This window comes from Gnatocerus cornutus, chromosome 5 (genome assembly GCF_029298725.1).
Source record: "Gnatocerus cornutus isolate USDA-ARS CGAHR chromosome 5, icGnaCorn1.1, whole genome shotgun sequence".
In the NCBI taxonomy this organism is placed as follows: Eukaryota; Metazoa; Arthropoda; class Insecta; order Coleoptera; family Tenebrionidae; genus Gnatocerus; species Gnatocerus cornutus.
This window is the reverse complement of record NC_142237.1, coordinates 19,043,043-19,070,659: the sequence shown is the minus strand read 5'-3', so window position 1 is coordinate 19,070,659 and position 27,617 is coordinate 19,043,043. Positions and strand designations below refer to the sequence as shown.

Here is a 27,617-nt window from a genome sequence, read left to right as displayed (position 1 = left end):
CGTTTTAGATTTTTTTTATTATGTTTTCAACCATTTTCGAACTCAAAGCTTAATTTTATTAATTTATCAATTTGCTAATTTTTGTGATCTCAATTAAAGAGAATCCCAAAAAAGTATATGAGAATGGAAAAATTGAAAACGTTGAAAATTGAGCACATAAAAATCGTAAAACTAAGAAGTATTTTGCGGGGATTTATTACTACACCATTTCCAAGTGTATTTCAGAAAGAATCAAGTTGATTTCAGAAAATATCAATTGTAGTTCAGATTAGTCAAGTTAATATCAGAAAATATCAATTGTAATTCTGATCAGGGTTTCAATAACTCTTTTTCAAAAATCTGTGAAATGAACAAATTTCAAATTGATTTACTCACAATCGGCATAAAATCTTAAATAAACCTAAGAAATACAGATTTTTCTATAGTGAGATTTCATTGCAATATTTCGTCGTGGACCGGCATCTTTTGGATGAGGTTTTGAAATTCATTACATCAAATTAGAATTATAAGTGTTCTTTTCTGAAATACAATTTACTAATATGAATTACAATTGACATTTTCTGATATTTACGTGACTAATCTGAACTACAATTGACTCTTTCTGAAATTAAGCTTACTATTATATCCAGTGAGAGATTGAGAGATTTTGACAGTTGACATATATGGGTTGGCAGCAAATTATGCTACAAAATGAACCAAAAACACTAAATTCCTACGCGAACTGGGTTGACAGTAAGTGGGCTTATTTTGTTATTTTAAATTTCGCGCGTAAATTTAGTGACTTTTCTGTCATTGAATCTCTCCCTAAAATTGGTTAAAACCAATTTCGCAATGCACACCAAACCGGAAAAACAGAAGATGAAATCGATGAACTAAATAGTTGAATCTTATTCGGAGCTCTGATGATTTTCTTCTTTTTCGTTTGGAAAATGACTAAAGTCCGTTTTTTTTTATGAAAATATCCACCTAAAAGAACAAACCTTGAATTGTTGCTAAGCAATCAAGACTAAATTCTTTAATCCAGTGGCGAACTGGAAATTTTGATTAAATATTTGATTAATTTTATCTCGAAAACGAAAAGACTTCTACCTACATTTTTTGTCAATTCATTCTATACCAGAGCTCATTACTATCCGTCCACTCATTAAACAGTTAAGTTGGCAGCAGCCCTTAGTGATTTTAATCGGTAACAATTGGCAGCAAAAGCGTTTGACCTTGACTCGGCACAGCCTGAAAGGCCGATTTTAGTAATTAAATTGTCAATTAGGCAACTAACCTATTTGATTTTATCACCAAAAAGTCACCATCGACGAAGTTGCCGGTTGTAAAGTGGTAGGAGAGTGCGGTGTTGATGTTTTTTTTTTTAAAAAACGGACTTTATGTATAGTTCGTACAGGGAGAGATTGAATGACAGAAAAGTCACTAAATTTACGCGCGAAATTTAAAATAACAAAATAAGCCCACTTACTGTCAACCCAGTTCGCGTAGGAATTTAGTGTTTTTAGTGTATTTTGTAGCATAATTTGCTGCCAACCTATATGTCAACTGTCAAAATCTCTTAATCTCCCACCGGATATAACAACAAAAATAGAGTGCGGTGTTGGTAGTTTAAAAAAACGGACTTTATTCACCTTTAATGATAAACCAAAAACTGTCATTTTGATAACATCAGGTTCTACAAGGTATTACACTAGAAAAGTAACTGAAATACACTAGGAAAATGGTGAAAAGTTTAAAATTTTTGAGTTAGTTAAAAACTTGACGCAAAGTTAGAACAAAATTTAATTTAAATGGTGTCAAATGCGGATATTTGGGGGGAATGGGATTTTTACATGTTCACACCCTTTCGCCCTTCAAAAACTGTCATTGCATATGAATTAACGCTTAACCCCAAACTGTGAGCGCCCTTTTGAGACGCCACACCAACGATTTCTTCCTAATTCAATTAAAACCGTCATACACCCCCCAACTGCTTGTTAATTACCTCCTCCCCTGAAATAAAAAATTTTCTTCCGAAAAGTGAGTGATTCGCCGATAACATAAATCAGGGTGTAGGAGAGTGCAAGGAATGAATGAACGGAACGACTGGTGGTGGTAGCGAAGAAGGGGAGCGAGGGCGGCCCGGCCGTTCCCGGCTGCCAGCACACAGGACCCAGTTTTGAGTCTCGGGATCGATCCCCGAGCACAGCTGGCGCTAGGGCGGTGCCCCCGGCGTGCACCCCCGCAAGCACGCACACACTTTTCTCTCCTGGACCAAAGCTACAAGACACACGCGACGTGGAAATATGGACCAACAGGTGCAATTAATAAAAAATTTAATAACCCAGCGGGGTCGTTTAAAAGGGCTCGTAAATTTTTTAGGGGGAACAGGCGGGAATTTTTCGAAATGTCGCAGTGTTGTGTTTCGCTCGAATCCGAAAATAATTGCGCGAGCGCTAGGAAATGAGCAAAGATCACCCCTCATTTTCGATATGATCGTTAACAGCAACTTGTTGAAGGCGCGGGTAATGCAATCAACGTCAGTTTGATGAAAGACGATTAAACTACCGGAATTATAACCGCAGTAATAAAATCCAGAGGTGCTTGACTCTGTCGTTGGCTGAATTTCAGGTTTCACGAACGTAGCAAGTGTAGACACATTGTATGCTGCCTGCCAACCGTATTGATTACTCTTTCTTTTCGCGTGTACTTACCCCAGTTTACCCCCATTCATTCATGTATCAGGGGGTTCAATTAAAAACGTCATCGAGTTGGCGGTGCTTTTCATAGAAGAAAACGCAGGTCGGTGATTACTTCATACTGATATTGAGGTTAGGTCAGGTTGTCAAAAGCAATGCCAACTTGATGACTTTTTTAATTGAAAACATCGTGGAATTACGAGCAGAATTAAAAACCGCAAGGTGTTTAGGATTGGGTTTTCTTTTAGGAGTGGTATTATTTTCTCGTTACGGCGTTGGTTAAGATGCAAAAGCTCGAGTTTTATTACTGTTTATTCTGTGGGGCTCGCGGAAACGGGAATGAATATGAATGTGGAAAGAAACAGATGGTTTACATCCTTATTTCAAATTTAGCGTGTGCAGTGTTGTCTCTAATTCGCCCCAACTTAATGGGATTCCCAAATTATCAGACTTGGCTTCGAAAACGAAAGACAAACTTTGCGGTTATACTTTTGCTAATGCAGACATAGACATTTTTTGCCGGGTCCTGGAAGATAGACATTAAAACTTTTACTGCTGACACAAAATTTCCAAGTATGTACACAAAGTTGAGTAAGACATCTTTCTAACTTTCAGTTGATTTTACTAGAAAAGTAAAAAGTTTATTAGTAAGTTCGATATCACGTAAATTAGAACCGTGGATTTGAGTTGATGCGACCAAGAACTACACTCGCTTTCGAATTAAAAGAATTAAAAGCCCCCTTCGAGTCAGCAATTTATTTGCGGTCACAATAGTCTCATTTAGATCCAAACAGAGAAGCGCTTATCACAATACGACATCCGAGGAGATTCGCGCACCAACCAAAAGCTGATTGTTTAGTCTTTTATCTGAGAGCGCAGGATACGTAAATTAACGAATATTTTTCCGGGAGATTCATTCATTGAGTCTGCGAAATTACTGAATTTTACAACGTCAAACAATAAATAAACGTTTCCTATAAGTAATAATTTTGGAACTTTTTTTTTGTAAATTGGATCCAAATTCCACCTGTTAAGTTTCGTGGACTTATTACGGAAGAATTGGGGGTTAGTGGGTCCATTTTGTATTAGACAATTTTAGATTCTTTTATTTGTAAAACGATTCAACCAAAGCTTGTAAAACTCACAACTTCAAAATTTAAAATCGCCAATTTTAAAGTTCAGATTGAGTATACTTGACTGTCAGAATTTTAACACATTTATTTACATAAAGTCCAGCTCAATGCTATCAGTCCACTCTACTGTGTAAATTATCAAAAAATTTTGGGTGTAAATCAGGCTTTCAAATCTTTAGGGAGAAAATTAGGAGAAAATTGAATGTAGCAATTTTTTTCAACACTGTAATAATTTTGATATTTCTAGTGTGACAGGAACAAATTTATGGATGTTTTTTCTTTTGTTTGTTTAGTAATATCACTTATTTGCAAAAATTTAGATCAAAAAGTCGAATTTTTAAAAATTTTCGTTTTAAGACCAAAAAATCCACCAATTTTTTTTAAGATCCTGTAATTCCTTTATTTTTTATGCGATTTTAACGACATTTGTGGAGATTATGACTTTCGACTGTCTTATTAGGAATGTCGATTTAGAAAAATTTAGACCAAGAAGGATAATATTTAGAAATGTTTATTTGAACAACTCTGAAAATGTCAATTTTTTTCAAAACTGTAATTTTGTAATTTTTGGTGTGACAGGAACAAAATTTATGCATGTTGTTTCTTTTGTTTGTTTTAGTAATATCATTTGTTTGCAAAAATTTAGATCAAAAAGTCGAATTTTTAAAAATTTTCGTTTTAAGACCAAAATAAATGCCACCATTTTTTTTAACATCCTGTAATTTCATTATTTTTTATGCGATTTTCACGACATTTGTGGAGATTATCGCTCTCGACTCTCTTATTGAAAATGTCGATTTAGAAAAATTTAGACCAAGAAGGAGAATATTTAGAAATTTTTATTTGGACGACTGTGAAAATGTAAATTTTTTTCAACACTGTAATTTTGTAATTTTTAGTGTGACAGGAACAAAATTTATGCATGTTGTTTCTTTTGTTTGTTTTAGTAATATCACTAATTTGCAAAAATTTAGATCAAAAAGTCGAATTTTTAGAAATTTTCGTTTTAAGACGGAAAAAAATGCCACCAATTCTTTTTAAAATCCTGTAATTTCTTTATTTTTTATGTGGTTTTAACAAAATTTGTGGAGATTATCACTCTTGACTGTCTTATTTAGAGTGCCAATTTACAAAAATTTAAAGCAAAAAGAAAAATTTGTAGAAATTTTTATTTCGAGTAGTTAAAAAAAATTACAAAAGAAACTATAATTTCGACTTTTTTGGTGTCACAAGAACGAAATTTGTGAAAGTTTTTTTAAGGTTAAATAGTCCATATTTAATTAAAATTATTTTACACATTTAGTTACATGAAGTCCAGCTCATTGCTATCAGTCCACTCTTCCGTGTAAATTTTCAAAAAATGTTGAGTGTAGATCAGGCTTTCAAATCTTTGGGGAGAAAATTAGGGGAAAATTGAATGTAGCGATTTTTTAGGTTAGGACGTTGTCAAAGTTGAGTGTATTAATAAATAACTAATTAAACATTTGATGCTACAGGAAGTTTTTAATAGAGATTTAACAAGTTTTGACAATGTTGTGCAGGACGATTAGCTTCTAAGCATGCCACAGTTGCGTCAAGGTCAAACACTCTTATTGCCAATTGTCACCGATAAAAATTGCTAGAGGCTGCTGCCAACTTGGGCCGATAGTAATGAGCTCTGGTATAGTTCGTACAGGGAGAGATTGAATGACAGAAAAGTCACTAAATTTACGCGCGAAAGTTAAAATAACAAAATAAGCCCACGTCAAATTTTGCCCACGCCTAAGGAGCAATTTATGGCGTAAAAATGGTGGATGCGCCGGGCTCAAAATAATGCCGCAAATTAGACAGCTAAACTCCAAGCTTGATTTGAATATATTCGCTCGAGATCGTTTCAATTCTCGAAAGTTTAGCATGAGAGGCTCGCCCGATCCCCACGTTACACCGGAATGATCCTCCTCTGATCCACAAAGACAGACAGAACACTCCAACTGGATACATCGTCTTGCCGAGTGTCTGTCAATCGACGGATCCCATAAGTGCTACTTTTCAGGCCACGATTGAACAAATCCCGATCACGATCGTTTCTCTTCTATCACGTACACACTTGGAGTAGTGCACCATACTGGCGCCGAGGGTCGCCTCCATATCACGTGAATTATTTATGCTCGATGTTGAAACTTTGCCAAAATTTCGACATAATACTTACGGTACACGCTGATGGAAATAAACTGGCATAAATTGAATAGAAAATGGGGGCGTCTTGTTGGAAAAAAAAAGAAAACGTGGCGCATCCACCATTTCAGTTGAGATGCATTAATCCGGAATGAGATTAGAACCGAACTTCCGCTTTGAAACTTAACGTAAGTTTATAAAGTTTATAAATTCCTTTATAGAAAAAGGCGGTTAGAGCCGATTGTCGCGACGTCCGAAAATCTGTTTCACATTGTAAATTAGCAGCTTTACAAAATTGACTGGTCGCTTTTTAATTACAATTGCAAAAAGCCTGTTTTTACCACACAGGAGGTTATTTAATTAAAAGCGTCAATCATTTTTAATGAATCGTGTTATAATTCGGAGCGTGGTCGTAGTAAAAATCTTGCAATATTCCTCCTCGTATGTCAGAGGGTTGAAATCTTCGTCTATGCTAAAATCAGATCCACATTAATCACCTGGTGGCGACACGGACATGACGTCACATTAATTCTGTCTAGAGCTCTGATCCAACCGCCCCCATACCGCCGCCGCTTCTGATTTGACAGTGATATGTGAAGTTGCGGCCTTCACTACATAAATATGGGAAGAACAGGAAAGTTTTTTGGATCGGAGGATTTATCGCCGCCTGTTATAGGTTATTACAAAACGCGTCCAGAATTACAATCGTGGTCTACACGATTTTAATGAATTTTTCTCGGTATCGATCTCTTTGTATAATTTAAGTAATGGACGGCGCACAAGCCCCCAAAAATGTACGCTCTCGTCGCTTCCGCAATTTCATCCCGAGATCGAACTTCTTATATCCCGAACATATATAGACTCGCCATAAAACGGAAATGACCCCATAAAAATATGGTGGGTGTGTTGTTAAGATAAAGCCCTCTTTTATACACCTTCAAATAATTCCCGTCCATTGATTTTCCGAATTTATAACATGAAACTCGTGTTTCAGCCCATGTAAAAGTTTACTTTCCAGATTACACGAAAAATAATGTTGAAAGTTGCTAACAGTTTTTTCTCACGAATCTTACCAACTTTCTTGCGTTGTCTTTAAACGATTAGATACGTGAATGGGAGAATTAATGAATGAGTGTCATCATCGACGAGGGTAAAACGTTTTAATTAAAATTAGAAAAAGTCTCATAGAAATTTTCACAACCGTTCAATAAAATCCTCCTGATGGGGCTACTATTATCGGGATTGATGGAGCTGTTTCCTGAGGGAATCAGCAGATACTAATAAATTTTATAGGTTTATGGGGGAATGTTTTGATCCTCAATCATGCGGAATTATTTTGATTTAACATGCGTCGTTGGGTGAAGGGTGCTAGTTTCAGCCTGGTCTTGACACTGCCTGCTTTATCGGCAAAATGCCATAGACAATCTACCGGGTGTTCCATAGTTTTTTTAATTCTAAAGGGGTTGCATTTTTGCGCCTTTATTCTTAAATTCTTAGATATATTTTTTTTAACCCTTTAATTGTTATAAACGTATACAGAGTGATATTTAAACAACGGTAGGCGTTGTATTATTTTTATTTATGAACCGATTATGTGTTATATGTTCTACTTTTAACAAAAAATATTAAAAAAAAAATTAGCAAAAATGAAAAAAGATTAGGCAATTAATAATAAAAGTTAATAAAATCTAGGTGCGTGGTGTCAAATAACACAATACCGTTATTGTAATGTCAAAAACCAGCAAATAACAGAAAAAACAAGTTTTCTTTCAATAAGACACCTTACAATGCACGAATTAATTAAATTAGGTAGATGTTTTTTCTGATTAGTAATTTATTATTGTCTTTTGTTATTAATAATTTGTAAGGTTTTAAAGAATATTTTTTTGTAAAAGTAGAACATATTACACATTTCTGAATCAAGAAAATTAATATCTTCCAAATTATGAAAAAAAAATGGGTGCCAATTTAAAATAAGAAAGTTGAATATCGCCCAAAAGACACTAAGACATTTAGAAAAATTCTAAAATCATCAGTTTATGGTAAATTAAAAACCATATAATTCGTTTTTTAAACTTTTGACATCGTTTTATAAATAAAAATTCTACAACGCCTGTCGGTTTTTAAAAATCACCCTGTATATACGTTTTGCCATTTTTCTCAGAAAATGCAAATGATAAGAATTTTAAATTTTGGGGACAAAAGTAAACGGATAAGACGAATTGAATAAATCGATTCACACTTCCGGTTATGCCGGAAATGGCAGTCAACTTGCTTATTTTAAATAGAACACTATATTTTATTGCATTTTTGAATCCTATACGCAAATTGAAGATCACTTTTTATATACCATGCTATACCTAAATTGTGTATCATTTCTGAAATATTTCGATTTTTCCAAAAAAAAAAAATTAAATTTGCTTTACAAAAAGAAATATTTCCACAAAAATTTTTGAAATTTTTTTATTTCTATTAGACCACCAAATGTGTTTATGAAAGATCTATATAAAAATTAAATTGTTACTATTCTACAGCATGCTTAAAAAATTTGGAAACAAAAGAATACAATTTTTTTTCGTATTTTTAGTAGGAAATAGGTGTCCAATACATTAATGCAAAATTTCATTGTACGTTTGTATTGTGCTTATTTTCCAGTTAATGTGGCGATTTTGAAATAGATTATAGGGTACTTATTTCGGAAAAAAAATTCACTTCTGTTGTGCATTTTTTTTTACAAAAATCAAGATATCTCTGAAATGGTATATGGGGTGTTCCATTTTAAATAATCAAGTTGACTACTACTTCCGGCATAACCGGAAGTGTTACGAATATGTGAATATTGACATTCGATTTGTTTTATTCGCTTATTTTTGTTCCCAAAATTTCAAATTCTCATCTTTTGTAGTTTATGAGGAAAATGTAAAAACGTATACAGGCTGTCCCAGAACTCGTGACCCAGAGAAAAAAGGCGTTGGCTAAAGCATTACCTTTGTCGGTTGGGGGAGGTCAATATTGGCTGAGCAAACACGTGAATGCATCATCTTGGCGGCCTTTTAACTGCTGAATTTGGGCGGCTGCCGTGTTTGACAGACAAGTTCATTCCAGTTTAAAGTATATTTTTCACATAATTCATACTAAAATGACCTTTATGGCAATCCAAATAACAATTCTTCCAATTTCTCGGTTTATCAAATTTTGAGAGTTTACTACTGCTCTGACTTTTTTAAAGTTGTTTTTCAAAAAAGACATCAAACTAAGTACCAAGGAAAAGCCGAAAATAAGTGAATAGTCAACATAATCTACTGAATTCACAGAAAATAAAAGAATCTAAAAAAACTATCTAAAAAATCTAAAAAAAAAACAGACTCAAAAGAACTTGAAAAATTCACGAAGTCAAATTACACTGTGTAACAAAATTTTACAAAAGTCATATTTATCTGATTTTTTTTTGTTAATACAGGTGTCCCAGAACTCAGAAGGCATGTCAAGGCAACAATTCTGAACTAAAATTTTGAAACAAAAATTTTTTGGCACAAAAAATAATCGAGTTAAGACAAATAAAACGGTAGCCAATCCGGAAGCTGAACAGAATTTCAAAATCGGTAACTATGGACACATACTAGCGTCTATTGGTCAGAGTCTCGTTGTCTAGGAAATTGGGATGGCCTTTTACTCCACCTCTAGCATAAGCTTTCGGGATTGGTTGTTAATTTTTTATCCTTTCTCAAATATTATTAAACTTAATCAATTTTTGTTTTGAAATTTACCATCTGTATTGTTGTCGGCACCGTCCTTTGCTCTCCGGGTCATGAGTTCTTGGACACCCTGTATATACTTTACAACAGTTAAAGAGTTAAAGAGAAATTCTAGATTTTAGAATTTATCTTTTGAGATTTGTTTTTATTGAAAAAAAAGTTTGCTTTCGTTTTAAAGAGCAGACTGATACCAGATTCTCAGATTTGAGTAACAAAAATTTCAATTACGAAAATTTCTAAATGTAAATATGCCATCCCAACGCGCCCATCAGCCCCTGCAAAACCCAGAACAGCCCCGACATGTCTCGCTCGCTACGACGCCAAGGAGACCTCTTCTTCTCGTCGTTTCCACTCCCATCAATGGCCGACTTTATTTATTGCCAACTAAATAAATCACACGCGAACTCACACGCTTTAAATAAACAAAAAGAACGCTTTGCTGCTGTCTTTAATATTTTACAAGAAGTCCGTAATTCTTTATTGGCGGATTTTTCTGGAATTTATGGGACATGAATTGCTTCGGTGTTAATTTCGACTCGCTTTAGAGTCGTTAAATTTTATTTTAACCACATTTTTAGAGATTATAAAGAATTGTTTGGGGAAGGAGCGAGAGATTTTACCGTTGTTTTGCGTACCTTGAAATGCTTCAATTACCGCAAACAGCTCTTATCTTGACCAGATTATGGGCAAGAAATTCCTCCAATTACTTTTAACGTTTAAAATGTTCGTACGTGTTTTACTACATGAGCTATAGTACTTCTCTAACAAGCAAACTTTCAAACTTACGAGCAACAAAATCTCGTAAATTTAAAATTAATTTGCCATGATCTCCAACACGGCCGTAAATTTCACTAACATAACAAGCATTTTACAGCAGAATCAATTCCGTGCGAGTTCTTAGTTTTCCTCGCCGCTTGAGAGCTCGATCCATAAAAAGCCGTGAAAAGATTCCCCATTTTGCATGTCCTTCGGCACTTAGACCCAAGTAGTAGATTATGAGGCTAGACGTCGAGGTCATAGGCGTATCGGAGAGGTTGGCGCACAAACAGTTTCACGTTTTCAGCGGAAAGAGCTTAGTCGTCCTGATCGATCTTTGTGTGACCCGAATATGCAAGCTCTAGGACTTCCCTCCCGTCCCTGTTTCTACCACCTTAGAGAACGCTGAAACGGCATTGCAATGTCGCCATAAACACACAGACGCAACATTTCCTTCAGCTGCAGGGAGGAAAAACTTGTGAAAATGGTGGAGGCGTCGAGATAATTAATACTGCAATTGCATCTCGTTTATTTTACAAAGGAATTGATCCTGTAAAAGAGACTTTGAAGGCAGGAAGACTAAGCGCTTCTTCACCTCTGCATACAAACAAGAAGTGCTCGATAATTTAATTGAAGCTTCAATTTAAATATGTGTTGGAACTCGCCCTGTCCCCAAACATTGATTTTATATTAAAAACAAAACTCATCGCCCAACTTCCGCTAATTCACTTATCGCCTGAAATTTTTTCTTGTGGTCGTAATTGATTGATTGAGGCAGAAAGGGTTCATCCACGTGGCGACAACCTCTTTGAGCGAAATTTTTGAGTTTCCCGACATTGTGTAAGCGATCGTATCAGGAAAAAGCAGTACAATAGTGAAGGAAGTGCAATTACCGAAAGGGATGTTGCGTTTTGTCGGAGAACCGGAGACACAGAGAGGAAGAGCTTTTGTTGTGTCGTTATATTGGCGATAGGACGTAAGCGTCGACACTCTTGGGACGTTGGCTAAAGCATTACCTTTGTCGGTGGGGGAGGTCAATATTGGCTGAGCAAACACGTGAATGCATCATCTTGGCGGCCTTTTAACTGCTGAATTTGGGCGGCTGCCGTGTTTGCCAGACAAGTTCATTCCAGTTTAAAGTATATTTTTCACATAATTCATACTAAAATCACCTTTATGGCAATCCAAATAACAATTCTTCCAATTTCTCGGTTTATCAAATTTTGAGAGTTTACTACTGCTCTGACTTTTTTTAAAGTTGTTTTCCAAACAAGACATCAAACTAAGTACCAAGAAAAAGCCGAAAATAAGTGAATAGTCAACATAATCTACTGAATTCACAGAAAATAAAAGAATCTAAAAAACTATCTAAAAAATCTAAAAAAAAACAGACTCAAAAGAACTTGAAAAATAAGTCAAATTACACTGTGTAACAAAATTTTACAAAAGTCATATTTATCTGATTTTTTTTGTTAATACAGAGTGTCCCAGAACTCAGAAGGCTTATCAAGACCACATTTCGAAACAAAAATTTTCTAGCTTAAAAAATAATCGAGTTAAGACAAAAAAACGGTAGCCAATCCGGAGCTGAACTGAAGTTGAACATCGGTAACTATGGACACAAACTATCGTCCATTGGTCAAACTCTCGTTGCCTAGGAAATTGGGAGAGCTTTTTACTCCACCTCTAGAATAAGCTTCCGGGATTGGTTGTTAATTTTTAATCCTTTCTCGAATACTATTAAACTTAATCAATTTTTGTTTTGAAATTTACCATCTGTATTGCTGTCGGCACCTCCTCTGTTCTCTGGGTCATGAGTTCTGGGACACCCTGTATAGTTGCAATTTGCTGTTCTTTTAAAGAATATAAATACCATTTGTGTGAGTTGTCCGCAAGAAAAATAACAAAATCCTTTGTTTCTCGCTTTGGAAAATTAACAATTATATTGATACAATAAAACAAAAGTGTTAAAAACCAATAAATTATAAAAATAAAATGCAGTTCTACGTTAAAAATTCAAAATACAGTTTTTGTTCTTTTGGAAAATAGCAGCAACCCAAAATAGCAGTTAGTGAGAAGTTTTCCAGATACTGAAATTTGAAAATGTCATTGACTTGACTCAAAAACAAAAAACACAAAAAAATGAACCCTTAACATAGCCAATTTGGAGATTTTAATGCCGAAATAGGCTTTTTACGCTTCCCAAAATTTCATCGCGGAAATTATTTTGAGTTTCACTTATTTAATTGTTATACAGGGTGTCCCAGAACTCGCGCCCCATAGAGCAAGGTAGGGTGCCGACAGCAATACAGATGGTAAATTTTAAAACAAAAATTGACAAAGTTTAATAGTATTCAAGAACTGATAAAAAGTTAATGACCAATCCCGAAAGCTTATTCGAGAAGTGGAGTAAAATTTCCTAGGCAACGAGAGTCTAATATTCATCTGACCAATGAATGTTAGTATGTGTCCATAGTTACCAATTTTCAAATTCTGTTCAGCTTCAGGATTGGCTACAGTTTTTTTGTCTTATCTCGGTTATTTTTTGAGTTAAAAAATTATAGTTTCGAAATTTTGGTTCAGAATTGTTGCCTCCATAAGCCCTTTTTCTCTGGGGCGCGAGTTCTGGGACACCCTGTATAACACCCCCCTATGTAAATAAATAGATCCGCTAATAATTTACATTGTCATCTTGTGCCCACTTTTAATTTCGCAGTGCAAAAAAACTGCGAAAACAGAAATTTTGAAAATATTTTTTTTGGCCTCATGAATTGTAAATGTCAAATTAACATTCAATTGACATCTTCGGAAACATTATATTTACAAGCGCCCTGGACGTTTACACAAGCCGTGCGGTAAAAACTGCCCAAATCGTCTACTCTTCAGATGCGTTGTTTATAAATTAAAATCGCTTTACCAACTAAAGAATTGGCAGAATTGTCGGATGACGAAATTTATAAATGTCAAATGTGACAGTTCTCATGAATTTTGAAAAACTCAATTATTTTTGGGTCAAAAAGTTTAATACAACTCTTGTGCGTTAACCATATTATAGCGCTCAATCATTAAACTGATTTCGCGCTGTAAAATATAAGTTACCACACGCGACTGTAAATAACTACTTGTCTTAATATAACGACATTTCGACAAAACTAATGATAACATGTCAAAAAGTATGTCAGTCTCTAACCATAAATATGAAAAAAAAAACATAATTAATTATTTTTGTTGTTATAGTATATCGGGCGAGAAATTTTGACAGTTGACATATAGGTTGGCAGCAAATTATGCTACAAAATCCACTAAAAACACTAAATTTCTACGTGAACTGGGTTGACAGTAAGTGGGCTTATTTTGTTATTTTAAATTTCGCGCGTAAATTTAGTGACTTTTCTGTCATTCAATCTCTCCCTGTACGAACTATAGCGATTCACGTTCGGTAGAAGTAACTAACGGATACTTTCGTGTCGCTACGTTGGATTTTTGAAATAACTAGAAATTTAACATTAGCATCACTGTCTGTCAAATAAATTTGTCATTCGAATTTGACAATAAAACGAGATGGAATCAACTATTACAAGACAGCCAGTTTAAAAAGGTAGAAAACAGAATATTTCCCTGCAGAAATCGGAAGGAAGGAAGTCAGTCAATGCACACCAAACAACCGGAAAAGCTTTGTTTCACACTGCAAAAAATTAATTAGGCAAGACTGGTCAACACTCATGGGAGACGCAGTTGTAGACAATATTCCTTCAATCATTGTATAGTTCGTACAGTGAGAGTTTGAATGACAGAAAAGTCACTAAATCTACGCAATAAAAAGTGTACCAAACGCGCGAAATTTAAAATAACAAAATAACCCCAGTTACTGACAACCCTGTCAACCCATTTCGCGTAGAAATTTAGTGTTTTTAGTGTATTTTGTAGCATAATTTGCTGCCAACCTATATGTCAACTGTCGAAATCTCCCAATCTCTCACCGGATTTACTATAGTAACACTAACAGAGTCATATTCAGAAGATGAAATCGATGGACTAAACAGTTGAATCTTATTCGGAGCTCTGTTGATTTTCTTCTTTTTCATTTGGAAAATGACTAGTCAATTTTTTTTTAAATTTCGCGCGTAAATTTAGTGATTTTTTTGCCATTCAATCTCTCCCTGTACGAACCAACACCACACTCTCCCACCACTTTACAACCGGCAACGTCGTCGATGGTGACTTTTTAGTGATAAAATCAAATAGGTTGGTTGCCTAATTGACAATTTGATTACACAAAACGGCCTTTCAACTTGTGCCGAGTCTTTTCACTATTAAATCCTTTGATTTGCAATCCAACAGGCTGTAAAAGAAACGTTTTTAACGGAAACACTGCCTAATTTTCAGAAATGTCAAACATTTGACAATTATTTTCTCACCAAAAATCTCCCTAGGCAACGTTGCCGGTTGTAATGCAGGGGAAAATTGCGGTGTTGGTGGTTTAAAAAAAAAACGGATTTTAGTGTTAATATTTAAACGATCTGTCATTGATCTAAGTAAGATTAAAAGAAAGAAAAATATTGAAGAAATTAGATAAAAGAAAACCGCTCTGAAGAATCTGCAAAAGCAAAAATATTTCAAATAATTCAAAAATATGTTAAGAATGTAGAAAACTAGAAGAATTAAAAGAATTTCTGTTAGATTGTTATTTTAATTAATTAGGAAGGTGTGTAATCAACTCTGCGGCGAAGAGTCTGAATAAGAGGCACTTCTTAATCAGCGCCAAACTCACATCAATTTAGCGTTTGAGCATAAAACGGAACATTTCCTCATCCATAAAGTTAATTTACTACCTCTGTTGACCAGATAGTGGCGTCAGTAACAGGGACGTACTACTCGAGGATTTTTTCCTAGATCAATACTCGTGTCGCTTTCCGTAAGAAGCTTTGAAAATCACAGTGTCAATGTACTTAACGGACATTTTAGTTGCTTACTTGGTTGCGCAAACAATACCTGAGTGATGTTAGCTCGTTATTATATCGTCCGAGAAGTGAGTTTTACGATTACGGTTCCAGTATTAAATCCTGGAATAACACTCGACGCAAAGTAACAATAAACAAGCACTTTATGGACGAAAGAGTTAGGAAAGAAATAAATAATTTATTGGAACTGTTAGCTAATTAAACCGTGGAAAAGAGCGAACAGCATTCAAGAGCTTGTTCAAAATAACATTATGGAACAAATCTCTCAAACGTGAATTCCTATGATGACACGTTCTTGTGAGCTCAGTTCGCGACACGTTTTCCCACTGTGTGTGGAGCTGTTTTGCTCTTTGTGTTGGTCCTTTTGGTGCCACAGCACAATTCTATTTTCTGCATTCACGTAAATCAATTAGTTTCGCGATAACTCACAATTAAGGGCAGAAAAATGCGGATGCGGCGATAATTAATCACGATAATTGGGGGGTATTTTCAGGTTTGATTTATCGGGGCGCGACTAATTGCGATTTTGAATTTCCCGCTCTGTTACTTATGACACGAAAAATCACGCGACTTTGAGTCGCCTAATGTACTATATGTGCAATACGATGCACTTCTTTGCATCAAACCACTCTCTCCGCGCTATCGAATAACACGAACGCTGTAGCGCGTGTGAGGTGTGGGTGGGATCGATATCAGGTGTAAAGCACATCCTCCTGCACCTGCCCTTATATATCAGAGCCCCCCCGATATGAGTTTCTGATCTCTCGGCTCGGACACCGCCAAGAAATGACACGGCATCGGAACGGATTTTCCACACAGATGAAACTTTGACATAAGTGGCGAAGAAATGGTGGATGCGCCGGGATGGAGAATTTTAATTCGCGTACGTGTGATAACCCCAATTATATTCAGACTGTGTAAAGACGAAAATTCAATTCTCTGTAGCTAAAATTGAATTGACAGATAAGATGCATGCTTCCCTAGTTTTCCAAGTTGGTATTACCTAATTTTATTGTTGTCAAGGCAGAGTTTGTCTGTCCTTGTTTTACTTTTACCTGTTGGAAAGTTTAATGACTGAATTTATACCGTTGGATTTCCACGCTCTAACTTTTAACCTAATTATGAATTCCGTTGAAATCATATCGACAAGAAGAGGAAAACTAAGCGAATAACTTATAATTACATTGCGTTGAAAATCAAACTATAAATTGTCACTTTTGCAAAACAGGGGTTGGAAAAAGAGGGAAATATTGACGTCAAGAGCAAAGACAGTTTTTAGGGCGAAGAAAAATGAGAAAAGGGAGGAGATGTGATGAAAGACATGTTTCAAAAATAACGGGATGAATGAAAGTGGGCTTATGTAACGTGGCGTGGTTTTTCTGAGGTGGTAATTTAGAAAGGGAGTTTTCTGGTATTAACGTCTAGGTTTTCCGCTTCAAAGTCACATTCTTGAGATTATTACAAATTAGATTTGACTTCAATCCTACAGCTGAACTGGTGGATTTTGCACACAATTTACAGTTTTATAAACTTCAAATGGAATTGTCTGGGAGCTGCTAAGGAATTCGTCTCTACAGATTTCACAAATTTTAAATATGTTGGAATTCATACACAGTTCCTCGGAAGAGAATTTTATTCGAAAACCAACAATGTGTTCTAGGGCACCTCCTTTTTCAAAAAAAATTATAAATTACCTTAATTGAATTACTTTTTTTTAAATTATGAAAATTTATGTATTAATATTTGAATTTTCCTTATTTTTTAAACTTTTGATGGCTTAGCCGTTTAAAATTCTATAATCGACATCAGAATGTTTGTTGTGAAAAGCATTTCTATCATACAACTCTAAAACCAAAGCGGTTGGGCAATAACGTGTGGTTGTTAAAACATCATAACTAGTTTTATAATAATTTTGGTAATTTTAGTGTTACGGCTATGACATTTGGGGAAGTTACAACTTTTGAGTCGTCAATTAACTATTCCAAATTGCAACATTGTAGAGCAAAAGACACAATTTGTGGAATTCTTAATTTTCAAGAGGAAGCAAAGTGTTTTGACATCCACCACTGAAATTCGTAATTTTAGTAATTTTTGTCTTACCCTTAAAAAAAATTGGAAAAAATTCTATTTTTCGCACGTATATTGACAAACTGGAAAATTATTGAGACATTCTAAAGTGCCGCTCATTCTTATCAGTCCACTCCTGTGTAAATGTTCGAAAATTTTTGGGTGTAAATCAGGCTTTCAATTCCTTAGGGAAAAAATTAGTGGAAAATTGAATGTAGCGATTTTTGAGGTTAACACGTTAATCAATAACTAATTAAAATTTTGTTGCAAAAGAATGATTTTAATAGAGATTTAACAAGTTTTGGCAATATTTTGAAAAACGATTAGCTTCTACGCATCCTAAAGTTGCGTCAAGGTCAAACAGTTTTGCTACCAATAAAAATCGCTAAGGGCTGCTGCCAACTTAACTTTTTAATGAGTAGACCGATAGCAATGAGCTTTGGTATAGAAATTTAAACTAACCAGGTACCTACCCTACAAATTAATGCAAATTTGGTTTTTTAATTGTAAAAATGGCTTTAAAAAAATTATTGACGATTTGCACCAACATACAATTACTTTAGTTTAATAAAACATTTTTAGGGCAATCCCAAATTGCAAATTAAACTTTTGCAATGTAATCAAAACTAAATAGGTTAATTAACAGATTTAACAAGTGTGACAACAAATCGTTGAGTAAGAAGTCATTTAAAAAAAATATTTTTTAAAGTTATAATATTTTGTATAGTTATAATATTTTTGCCAACTCTATTATTGGAATTTTTTACCCAGTTGTGTTGGTTTTATTAGAGTTGTATGACATAAATGCTTTTCTCAGCAACAATTTGTTGTCGATAATAGAATTTTAACCAGATAAACAGATAAAAAAAATGCAATTATTAAACCATAAATTTCAAAATGTAAGTAATTCAACCAAGGAAGATTTAAAATTTGACTTCTTTTAAAAGAGGGGGTGTTTTACAACACATTGTTGGTTTTCGTTTTCATGAGCAATTTTCTTCGAATAAAATTCTTTTCTGGCAAACTGTGCGTATACTATCTATTTTTAATACTTATTAATTAATAATAATAGAAAAATCTAAAAGACGCACGAAATTAGAAGAAAAATATCTGAAACCTTTTGACAAAAATCGCAGGATTTGTAGAATTTGAATCTAAAATAGTAATTTGGATCACAAAAATGCTCTTTCGGAAGTCTGAGTGAAATTGCAAAGACGAGCCAGAGCCGAGTCGTAATAACACGAAGACTTCTAAAAGCATTTTTGAACATGTAATCCACAATATTTTTTAGGCCAACCAAATTAAAAAAATAAAAAATTCTTTTTTCTTCAAATTTCACAAAAGTCACTATTTTTTAATCGTTTTTAGACAATAAAGTAGGCAATTTTGTTATAAGTAATGAAAAGCGCCCGTTGACAAGGAAACACTTTTTCTGCCTAGGCAGAAATTACTTTTCGTGACGGTTTTTGAGATTTGAGATTTTCATGTCGTATGGTCGGTCGTGGAACTGAATATTTTGTTTGGAAAAAAGTAGTATTTGTTATTTGGCCGAAAAGTGGCTTTGCTGTCTCGAAATTTTGCATACGCTTGGCTTCGTCTTGCTACTGCAATTTAATTGCTCGACAAAAAGTACCACTTTTCTGCCGTATAACAAGTGACATTCACTTTTCGAGGTTGCTCGCCTAATAACTATGTTTCAATTGTTTAATGTTATCATTGTTTCAGTGCCGAATGACATTTTATACAATAGTGTAACTATAAAAAGACAAATTGTTTATTGTTTTTATGCCTCAAATGAATTTGTATAGATGTTCAAAACTTATAGGTACTGAAAGTTTCAATAGTGACAGCGGCGTGTGGCAGATTATGACATGACGTTGAAGGAAAAAAAATACTCATTTTCTTTTGAAGGCCAAATGTCGTTTTCCGGCCAATTTACATGACTCCAAAACGCAAAAAGCAGACGGCGGCCTAAAATAATAATAATTGAAAATACGATGTGAAAAATCTAAAAGAGACAAAAGTTTAAGATTTGAAGATATAAAATGTAAAAGATCTGAAAATTTTGGGGAATTCGAAGAATAAAAAGAAATACAAGACACGAAGTATTTTAAGAATGAAAATTTGACATTATGTGACATTTTATAAAAAACGGAAACAAATATACAGGCTGTCCCAGAACTCGTGACCCAGAGAAATTCATTGGTCAAGTGAACATTACAGTCTCGTTGCCTAGGAAATTGGGATGGCCTATAACTCCACCTCTAGAATAAGCTGTCTGGATTGGTTGTTAATTTTTTATGCTTTTTCGAGTATTATTATATTATTAAACATAAGCAATTTTTGTTTTGAAATTTACCATGATGTTTTCATGAGTTCTGAGACACTCTGTATAAGTAAAATGTCTTCTCTTTATTGGTACAAAACATCGGATAATTGGGACAGAATGTTCTGGAATTCCACATTTTTTGAGAAATAAAATATAAATCTCAACTTTTGAAATACGTACAGTAATTTTTTTATAGCTGGTTTAGACTGAAATTTTACATTAAAGTAGCTATTTTAAAAAACCGATTACTGTTTCGTTATCAGAACGCCCTGTATACCCAGAAACCTCTTTAATATCTAAGGAAAAAAAGTACTGTAGTCCAATGCAATCAAGAGTGAAAATATGAATTAAGAAAAACATATCTTTCTATGAGTTTTTGCTGATATAGGGATAGGGAGTTCCGGATTATTGGGACAAAATACGTTTTTCCGATGTATCCCTATTAAGTGGAGTCGACTGTATTAAGTATAAGAAAAAATACAGAAAAAAGTCAGAAGCATGTAAGAGAGTTAACAAATTAACAAAAAAAATACTGAAAGATTTTATTAGTTTTAAGGAGATTTTTTTTGAGATTCTGCAGGATTTCCTGAATCTGTTTTTGTATTCTTCTGTTTCGTTTACTTTCTAGGAATCTTTAACAGTCTAATTTTTATCGAAGGCATCATAAGAAAATGAAAGAAACGGAAGAATTAAACATACAAAAAAAAAGAACCACAAGAATTAGCATCCATAGCTTCTGCACCTAATAGATATAAGAAATAATCTAAACGAATCTGAATTAGTAAAATATTTAAAACACGAAATATCTTAATATTAAAAGTTTGAAGAACTTTTTTCTTTACAAAATAGATTCATCAGAATTAATTTAACAACATCAATTAAATCCTCAACCCTGAAATTAAATTGCAATAATTGTGACCTGAGCACCGATAAGTCACTGAAAATTTCCCAAACAACACTTTTTATCTCCACAAATCCAATTTTATGAGAATGACAGACAACTTTTGAGTCCTTGTAATAAAATAATCGCATCTTTACGATGTTGTCATGATTCGTAACTTTTCATCTATTTAGATAAACATTTTTCCAGACTAAGTTCAGTGGAACTGTGATAATAAATTTAATAGAAAGGCATCAAGAGCGCAACTGTAATTAAAATTTGTAAGAAAAAATGGTGATTATTTTATTTAAACTACCTGTACGTTCATCCCATCCCACGCTTTTAATCGATTTTATGAACCGGCAAACATGGAACTATCGACATAAATCATTGAAATTGTTTGAAGAGATGAGCATTCGGTACTTATGGCTAAATTATTGCCGCAGCGGTAGGCTTCGAGCCAAGATTTTCGTGTTCTAGGATGTGCAATATTGTGCAGAACACATTTGAATTATGATAGTCACAAGTTCATTGAGATTATCGGGATGCAGCAAACCTTTGTGAAAAATCGCAGTTTATCCGGGCGCATCACCATTTTCCGACTTTTTTTAAACTATGTGGCTGCGGGCCTTGGCGCTCTTTGAGCTGAATATTTTAAAACAACAAATAATTTCCCGACTTCGTTTTTCGCTGAAACCGAATATAAAGTTAAATGCAATAATGTTTTACCGCAACTCGTGAAATATCCTGCATTTGCTCGACAAAGCAGACGAAACGAACTTAAATATTTCATGGCTTCCCACATCACAGAATCAGCTCGGTTTCAAATGGAAATCTAGATTAGTTAAGTGGATTCAGCTAAGCCAGAGAATCATAGTCTCAGCCACGATGAATGCATTAATAGTAAGGTTAAGACTGTGAGTGTTTTTTGTAGATCGTTTAAATGGGGGAGGAAATTAAGGACGCTAAACGTTAAGAACGTTTCCTAATTACAGTCTAATGGAGGTAAATTAATATTAGCGACTGCTTGTCATCTCCGTCAAGTCGAATATTGGTGACGTTCCACGCACCTACTTATATTAATGAAAGTGTCTCGAGTTTGGTAAAAATGCGATTTTCCCGACACTTGAATGAGGAGAATTCCAATATGAATAAATGAATACGCGATTAAAATTTTCTCGGAATAAATGAAGAAATTATGTAAAAGAATAAATGAATAGTCATGGTTCTGTGACTAAGGTAAAACAGAAATTTAGAGCTCACAACGAACTGTTTACCTTGTTCGCTGGAGCTTTGCCCTGTTTTAATTAAGTGCTCGTGTAACTTCCAGGGATGTGCTTGAGTTGTTGGCGAGAAATGTGGATGATTTAAGTAAAAATTTTAGTCCATCAAAAATTAATTCATTCCCTCAATTAAGTTGCTCGTTTCTATTTATCGGAAGCTCTAAGCACGAACAATGGAGCTTTCAGGTGAGCGAAGAGGGGCCAAAGTGTGAATTACAAACAACAAAGCTTTTGTGTATATTCATTTCAGGGAAATGTCACAATTCTCTAATTACAGAGAAATTCACGAACAATAACAATTTTTAAATAAGCAGCCTTCAATAAAAATAAACGCAATGGAACAAAGTTTTGTTTCTACCACGTGAGGGAAACACGTGGATATGCAGACACGTGCTGCTTCACCTGTAAAATAATGAGTGCGGAAATAGTTTTGCTGCGCTTTAAATATTTAGATCGGATTATTGCGCCTCCATTTTAACGAGAAAGGCTCTGGGGGTGGCAGAGGGTGCAAAGTTATATGTTGTCAACGCGCGTTAGTGTCATCGCCAGTTGTCAGCGCCGCATGTCTCCTCGCACCCTTCTTGGTTATATAGAGTTATTTATGCAATGAGAATGAGCAAAATGCCTTTCAGATCGCACCGGGGGCGGCGCGAAAAATGGGCTTTTTGATCACGTTTTAAAATCGGATGACATTGTCATGTTGATGAGCCTTTTTGGAAATTGTGGTAGAAAGAGGGTCCAGCCAAAGGCGAAGACGTTATTTGTAGTGTTTTGTGTCGGGGTGGTGCGCGAGCGTAGTGGGCGAACGTGGATATTACGCAGCAGCGACATGATGGAAAAGAGAATGTTTGTGACGGACCGACGAGGTTATAAACAAGGGTAGAATAAATGGAGAAGAAGAAGGAGGAATGTGGGAATGAGAGAATTTATACCTTGCAGTGTTGGCAGCGGTGCGCGATGGAGAATGTCTGACCGCAGTCGTATCTGGTGAGGAGCTCTGAATGTCCGCACGTGATGCGTCTGGCCAGATCGTCTGTCATGATGAGGGCGTCCAGCGCGTGTCGGCAGACCCGGCCACCGAGAAAGGCGGCTTCGGGCAGGGCCTGGTCGACCGCGTGCTCGCAGCAGTGGCGCATCCGGAGTCCGTGCAGCACGTCACGCCTGCGCTCGGGGCCCAAGTCGGGGCCGCACACCTCCTCTTTGTGCGATTCTTGCAAATAATAAAGGCACTGAGTAGACTTAGTACTGTTGGCGGGGCAGGGCGGCGGACAGAGGGGCCCAGGGTCCGTTCCGGCGCGGGCCGGCGAGCAGACGGCCCACTGCAGGTCGCTCGTCGAGAGCCAGCTGGTGACGACCTCGAGCGGCGGAGTGGCGGCGAACGCCAGGCCGGCCATCAGGAGCAGAGACAGGCCCGACGGGGCCCGGGGCATTCTGCGGGGCAGGGCGCGGTGGCGGCGGCGGCTCGGTCAGCTACGGGCGCCGGGAGCATCGCTGCGGGCGGCCGGAGTGCCCCCCCTCGCGGCTCCGACTGCACCCCACGGGGGCCGTGCGCCGGGGCCCGCTAGGCCGCCGCGACGCGGGCCCCCCAAGGCCCTCGCTCATGCTGCATGCTCGGCGGAGGGCCGGGACCACATCACATCACTGCACTCCCAGCTGCTGGACACACACTAGACGCGACGCTCGTACTCGACTCCGAGGTCACGGTGGGCCGCCATCTTGAGAAGGTTAGTTGCTCACAGTCCTCCCCGCCCGGGCGCGAGCTGTGCCGGCCGTCTCTCGCTCGACACTGACACGGCGGCGGCGGCGATCTAATGCGCACGCTCCTATATCATCGATCGACGTTACCCGCCCGCCCCCGATCAATCCCTTGACACCTCCAAACACTACACATGCGACTCTCTTTGGACAGGAACTCCACTTCCTTCTTCGATCCTCTCGCACTTTGGTTTGTGACCCGGCGCATCCACCAATTTTCAAACTAAACATTACAGAATCTGATTTTTATAATTTTCCAATCTTTTCACGTTTCAGGATTCTCAGATTTTTTTTAGATCTCTTCATTCAATCAAGGAATGGCTAGCCTCCTTTACCCAACATTAAAAATTATTATTATTAATTTGACGACTTTAGTGTCACACTTGTCAAGATTTGCAGTCTTGCAGGAATTCAATTAATTCTGAAACCTTCGTCGATTTTTATGGTGTTTATCTTCTAATGCGTGAACAGATCTACTCTGAGTCCAGACAAATATCGACGAACTATCAAAATGTTGCAGATTTAATCAGACTTTCATCCAAAATTCTATTGGCCTAAAAGGTAGGCGGAGTTAAACCAAAGTTATAAAATTCTGACTATAATACATATATTTTTATTTTCGATGTATCATTAAAAATCGATAATTGCGGTTTCGATGTATGTATTTTATTTTACACTCTTGATTTTGGTGATACATATTTATAAAGAAGACTGGAATTTAATTTAAGGGAGTTATATTTTAGAATTTTGTTTTTTTTATTAATTTTGAATTTGTTTTTTTTATAATTTATTTACTATGCTATATTGAGTTTTTTTATTTGCTATTTTTCAAAATCGATGTTTTCTCCGATGTATTCGAGATCGATGTAGTTGTGCTCTTGTTGAAATTGAGTTCAACATCGATTTTTTTTACTCGATGTTCCCAGATTTACTGCATTCTTTAGGTAATTCCAAATACATTACACCTACCTCAGATTCTTTTGATATTAATTTTTTTTTTTGATTTATTTATTATTTACATTTATATTCTTCAAAAAAGTTGCCATATTCTTTCGATTCTTTCGTTTAGATCTTTTAAACACTTTGAATTTTTAAGATCCTTTAGAAATGACCTAATTAATGTTGAGGAATTTCAAAGAGCTCTGATAAACTAAAAAAAGTTACACAGACAACAGACAAAAAAAAAGATAAATTCTGTATACTAATGGATACCAGAAATCTCACGAATACCTTTAGAGAATTTAAATTATACAAAAGCTTAAATAAATTTTGCAAAATTTTGTAATTTTTTTTAATCTCAGAAAAACTTTAAGAATTATAAAACATGAGGGAATTTTTAGGAAATTAATCTACTGAATAGTAAAAATTCTGATGAACCTTTTTTAAATTAGTCTTCTGTATTCTGTATTTTGGATATTTCAGATTTTTCAGATTCTAATTTGGCTATAAGTAGTATTGCATTATTTTTTTCGAATTTTACAAGCGATAAGTCAATGACACCAATAACAACAACGACGTAATATTAAGAATTCCATAACACCCGCAAAAAACAACATTATACCGTTATCACCACTAAAAAATGCACAAAATACAACGTAAATCAAAGATAAAAATGCACCAAATTACCATTTTCAGAACTGATTAGTCAGCAATAATTGACTATTTATCTAACATGCAAGGCATAAAACTCTACTGATAAATTTTTATTTACTCACAACGTTGAAAACAGCAGATTATCTTAGTTCAAACTTATTTAACAGTGAAGTAATCCAAGTTTACGTCCCAGTTATAAATTAGATACTGCATTATCTCTGCAATAAACGCATTTTTCTGCATTCTTGCATAAATAGAAACATTGTGCTCTTGCTATTTTCAGTAACGAATTTAAAATGCCACCGATCACACCATCTCCTGAAGAACTCCAACAGCTCTTCGACGACACCTACAAAGGCGGTCTTCGCGATGGTTATACAACAGTTCAAGGCTTCGTGCTACCAAAACAGTACTACAAACTTAAAAAACAGATCGATGACTTTGAAGTTTTTGATTCAGACGTCTGGATCTGTGGTTTTCCAAAAACTGGCACCACTTGGATTTCCGAGATTGCCTGGTTGATTACCAACGATTTTGATTATGAAGGGGCTAAACTCCCGGATTATCTCAGAACGAGGATGTTGGAGTAAGATTTCGTGAGTTTTTTATGGTTTTGTTTAAGATTCTCATTAGGTTTACTATGCTGTTTGATGAGGATATGAAGGATTCTATGAAAGATGATCACTATTTCGTCGATTCTGTTGGTCACTCGAAGAATCAGAAACACCCAAGGACCATCAAGTCGCATCTGCCGTTACCACTTTTACCATCGGACATTGCTGAGGGAAAAAAACGCCCGAAAGTAAAAAACCGTGTTGTTTATAGTTGGTACTCCTGCAGTGCAATTTCAGATCATTTACACAGCGAGGAACCCGATGGACACCTGCATATCTTACTACCATCAGTGTAAAAACTACGAGGGTTTCACAGGGAGTGTGGACGCATTCTGCAAACTCTTCCTTTACGACAAAGGTACGTTTCCATTGAAAAACTCATTTTTAACACTCTCTTTTGACAGTTAATTATACACCGTACGCCGCCCATGTGTTGACTTTCTGGGAACAAAGATACAAACCCAACATACTTTTCGTAACCTACGAAGAAATGAAGAAAGATTTGCCAGGTGTTATCACCAAAGTTGGGAAGCTATTAGGAAAGACTGTCTCAGCTGAACAAAGTAAGCGGCTTCAAGAGTATGTTTCGTTCGATTCCATGAAGAAAAATCCGGCGGTTAATAAAGAAGGTGTGAATAAAACTATTCAAGCGATGACGAAAGACGCAATAACTCCGTTTATTAGGACCGGGAAGACTGGAGGGTACCGGAATGTGATGTCTTCGAGGATGATAGAAGAGTTCCGGTATTGGATGATGAAGAAGTTTGAAGGTTCGGGGCTAAATTTGTTAGACGATTGAGTCGGGAAACGAAGAGGATTTTCCGGGGTTTGTTAGTTATGAATTAAATGTATGCTCTGTGTTTATTTCTTTCTATTTAATTGCATCGAAAGTAATGGGAACACTTTTCTTCGGCATTTTCTCAGTCTTCAGGTTGAACAAATAGCACGCAAATTTCTTTACAAACAAAACGTGTGAATCGTCAATCATCTCTGAGGCGTCAAGATAATTTGGAACTCCTTTCCAATGATTTTCGATGCTTAAACCAGAAGGTGGTCTCCAACAGTTCCTTTTATTTTCATTGCATAATATTTCTTGTGAGATTAACACCTGTTGTCCATTCTTCAACAACATTTTGTATTGCGGTTAAAAGTTGGACTTTCACGAAGGGTTTGTTCGCGCAGTGAACTTTATAAGTTAGATATGATTTGCTCCATTTATTGGCTGCAATATTATGATGTAATGAGAATTTTATTATGTGGTTTAGAATTTTTTTACCTGAACTTAACAGAGCAGAATTGTCGGAAACACTACAACGTCGTGGACTTTTTGAAGTTGTTTTTTGATGAGCGTAGGGTAACAAAAACAGGAAAAACACTGCTAAATAATGCATCGTGAAGAAATACGGTCAATATGTTTCATTTCGATGCTTTTATTTGAGTGTTATGAATTTATAATTGTGGATAATTTTGATTTTTGTCATAGCAACAAAAATGTGATTAGATATTAAAGAAAAACAATTTTTTTACAGTTTAATTGTTTAGAAAATTGAACTATTTACGACCAAGTTGGTTTATTTTCAGAGTTACATTTCAAATAATCAAAACATTCTTCTTTGGAGACCAAACTTCTGGAACTTAACCTGACTACATAACAATTTG

The 27,617-nt window shown here is 35.6% G+C and overlaps 2 protein-coding genes and 1 long non-coding RNA gene across 3 annotated transcripts in view; 2 read left to right on the top strand and 1 right to left on the bottom strand.

Moving 5' to 3' along the window:
- Nucleotides 1-23,806, bottom strand: part of Mid1 (calcium-permeable channel component Mid1) — a 33,254-nt gene extending 9,448 nt beyond the window's left edge. Inside the window, exon 1 of the mRNA XM_088036454.1 lies at nt 22,929-23,806. Within this exon, the coding sequence (XP_087892580.1) occupies nt 22,929-23,426 (498 nt within the window). The 5' untranslated portion in view covers nt 23,427-23,806. The remainder of the gene's footprint in view (nt 1-22,928) is intronic.
- LOC148175459 (uncharacterized) overlaps nt 1-25,708 on the top strand; it is a 38,278-nt gene extending 12,570 nt beyond the window's left edge. The window contains exon 2 of the long non-coding RNA XR_015770132.1: nt 25,628-25,708. This is a non-coding gene — a long non-coding RNA (uncharacterized LOC148175459). The remainder of the gene's footprint in view (nt 1-25,627) is intronic.
- On the top strand, nt 25,502-26,818 carry LOC148175458 (luciferin sulfotransferase-like). The gene is made up of 4 exons (XM_088036466.1): nt 25,502-25,930; nt 25,978-26,146; nt 26,196-26,316; nt 26,363-26,818. The coding sequence occupies exons 1-4, from the start codon at nt 25,641-25,643 to the stop codon at nt 26,755-26,757; spliced, it is 975 nt and encodes a 324-aa protein (XP_087892592.1). The 5' UTR covers nt 25,502-25,640; the 3' UTR covers nt 26,758-26,818.
- The last annotated feature ends 799 nt before the right edge of the window (nt 26,819-27,617 follow it).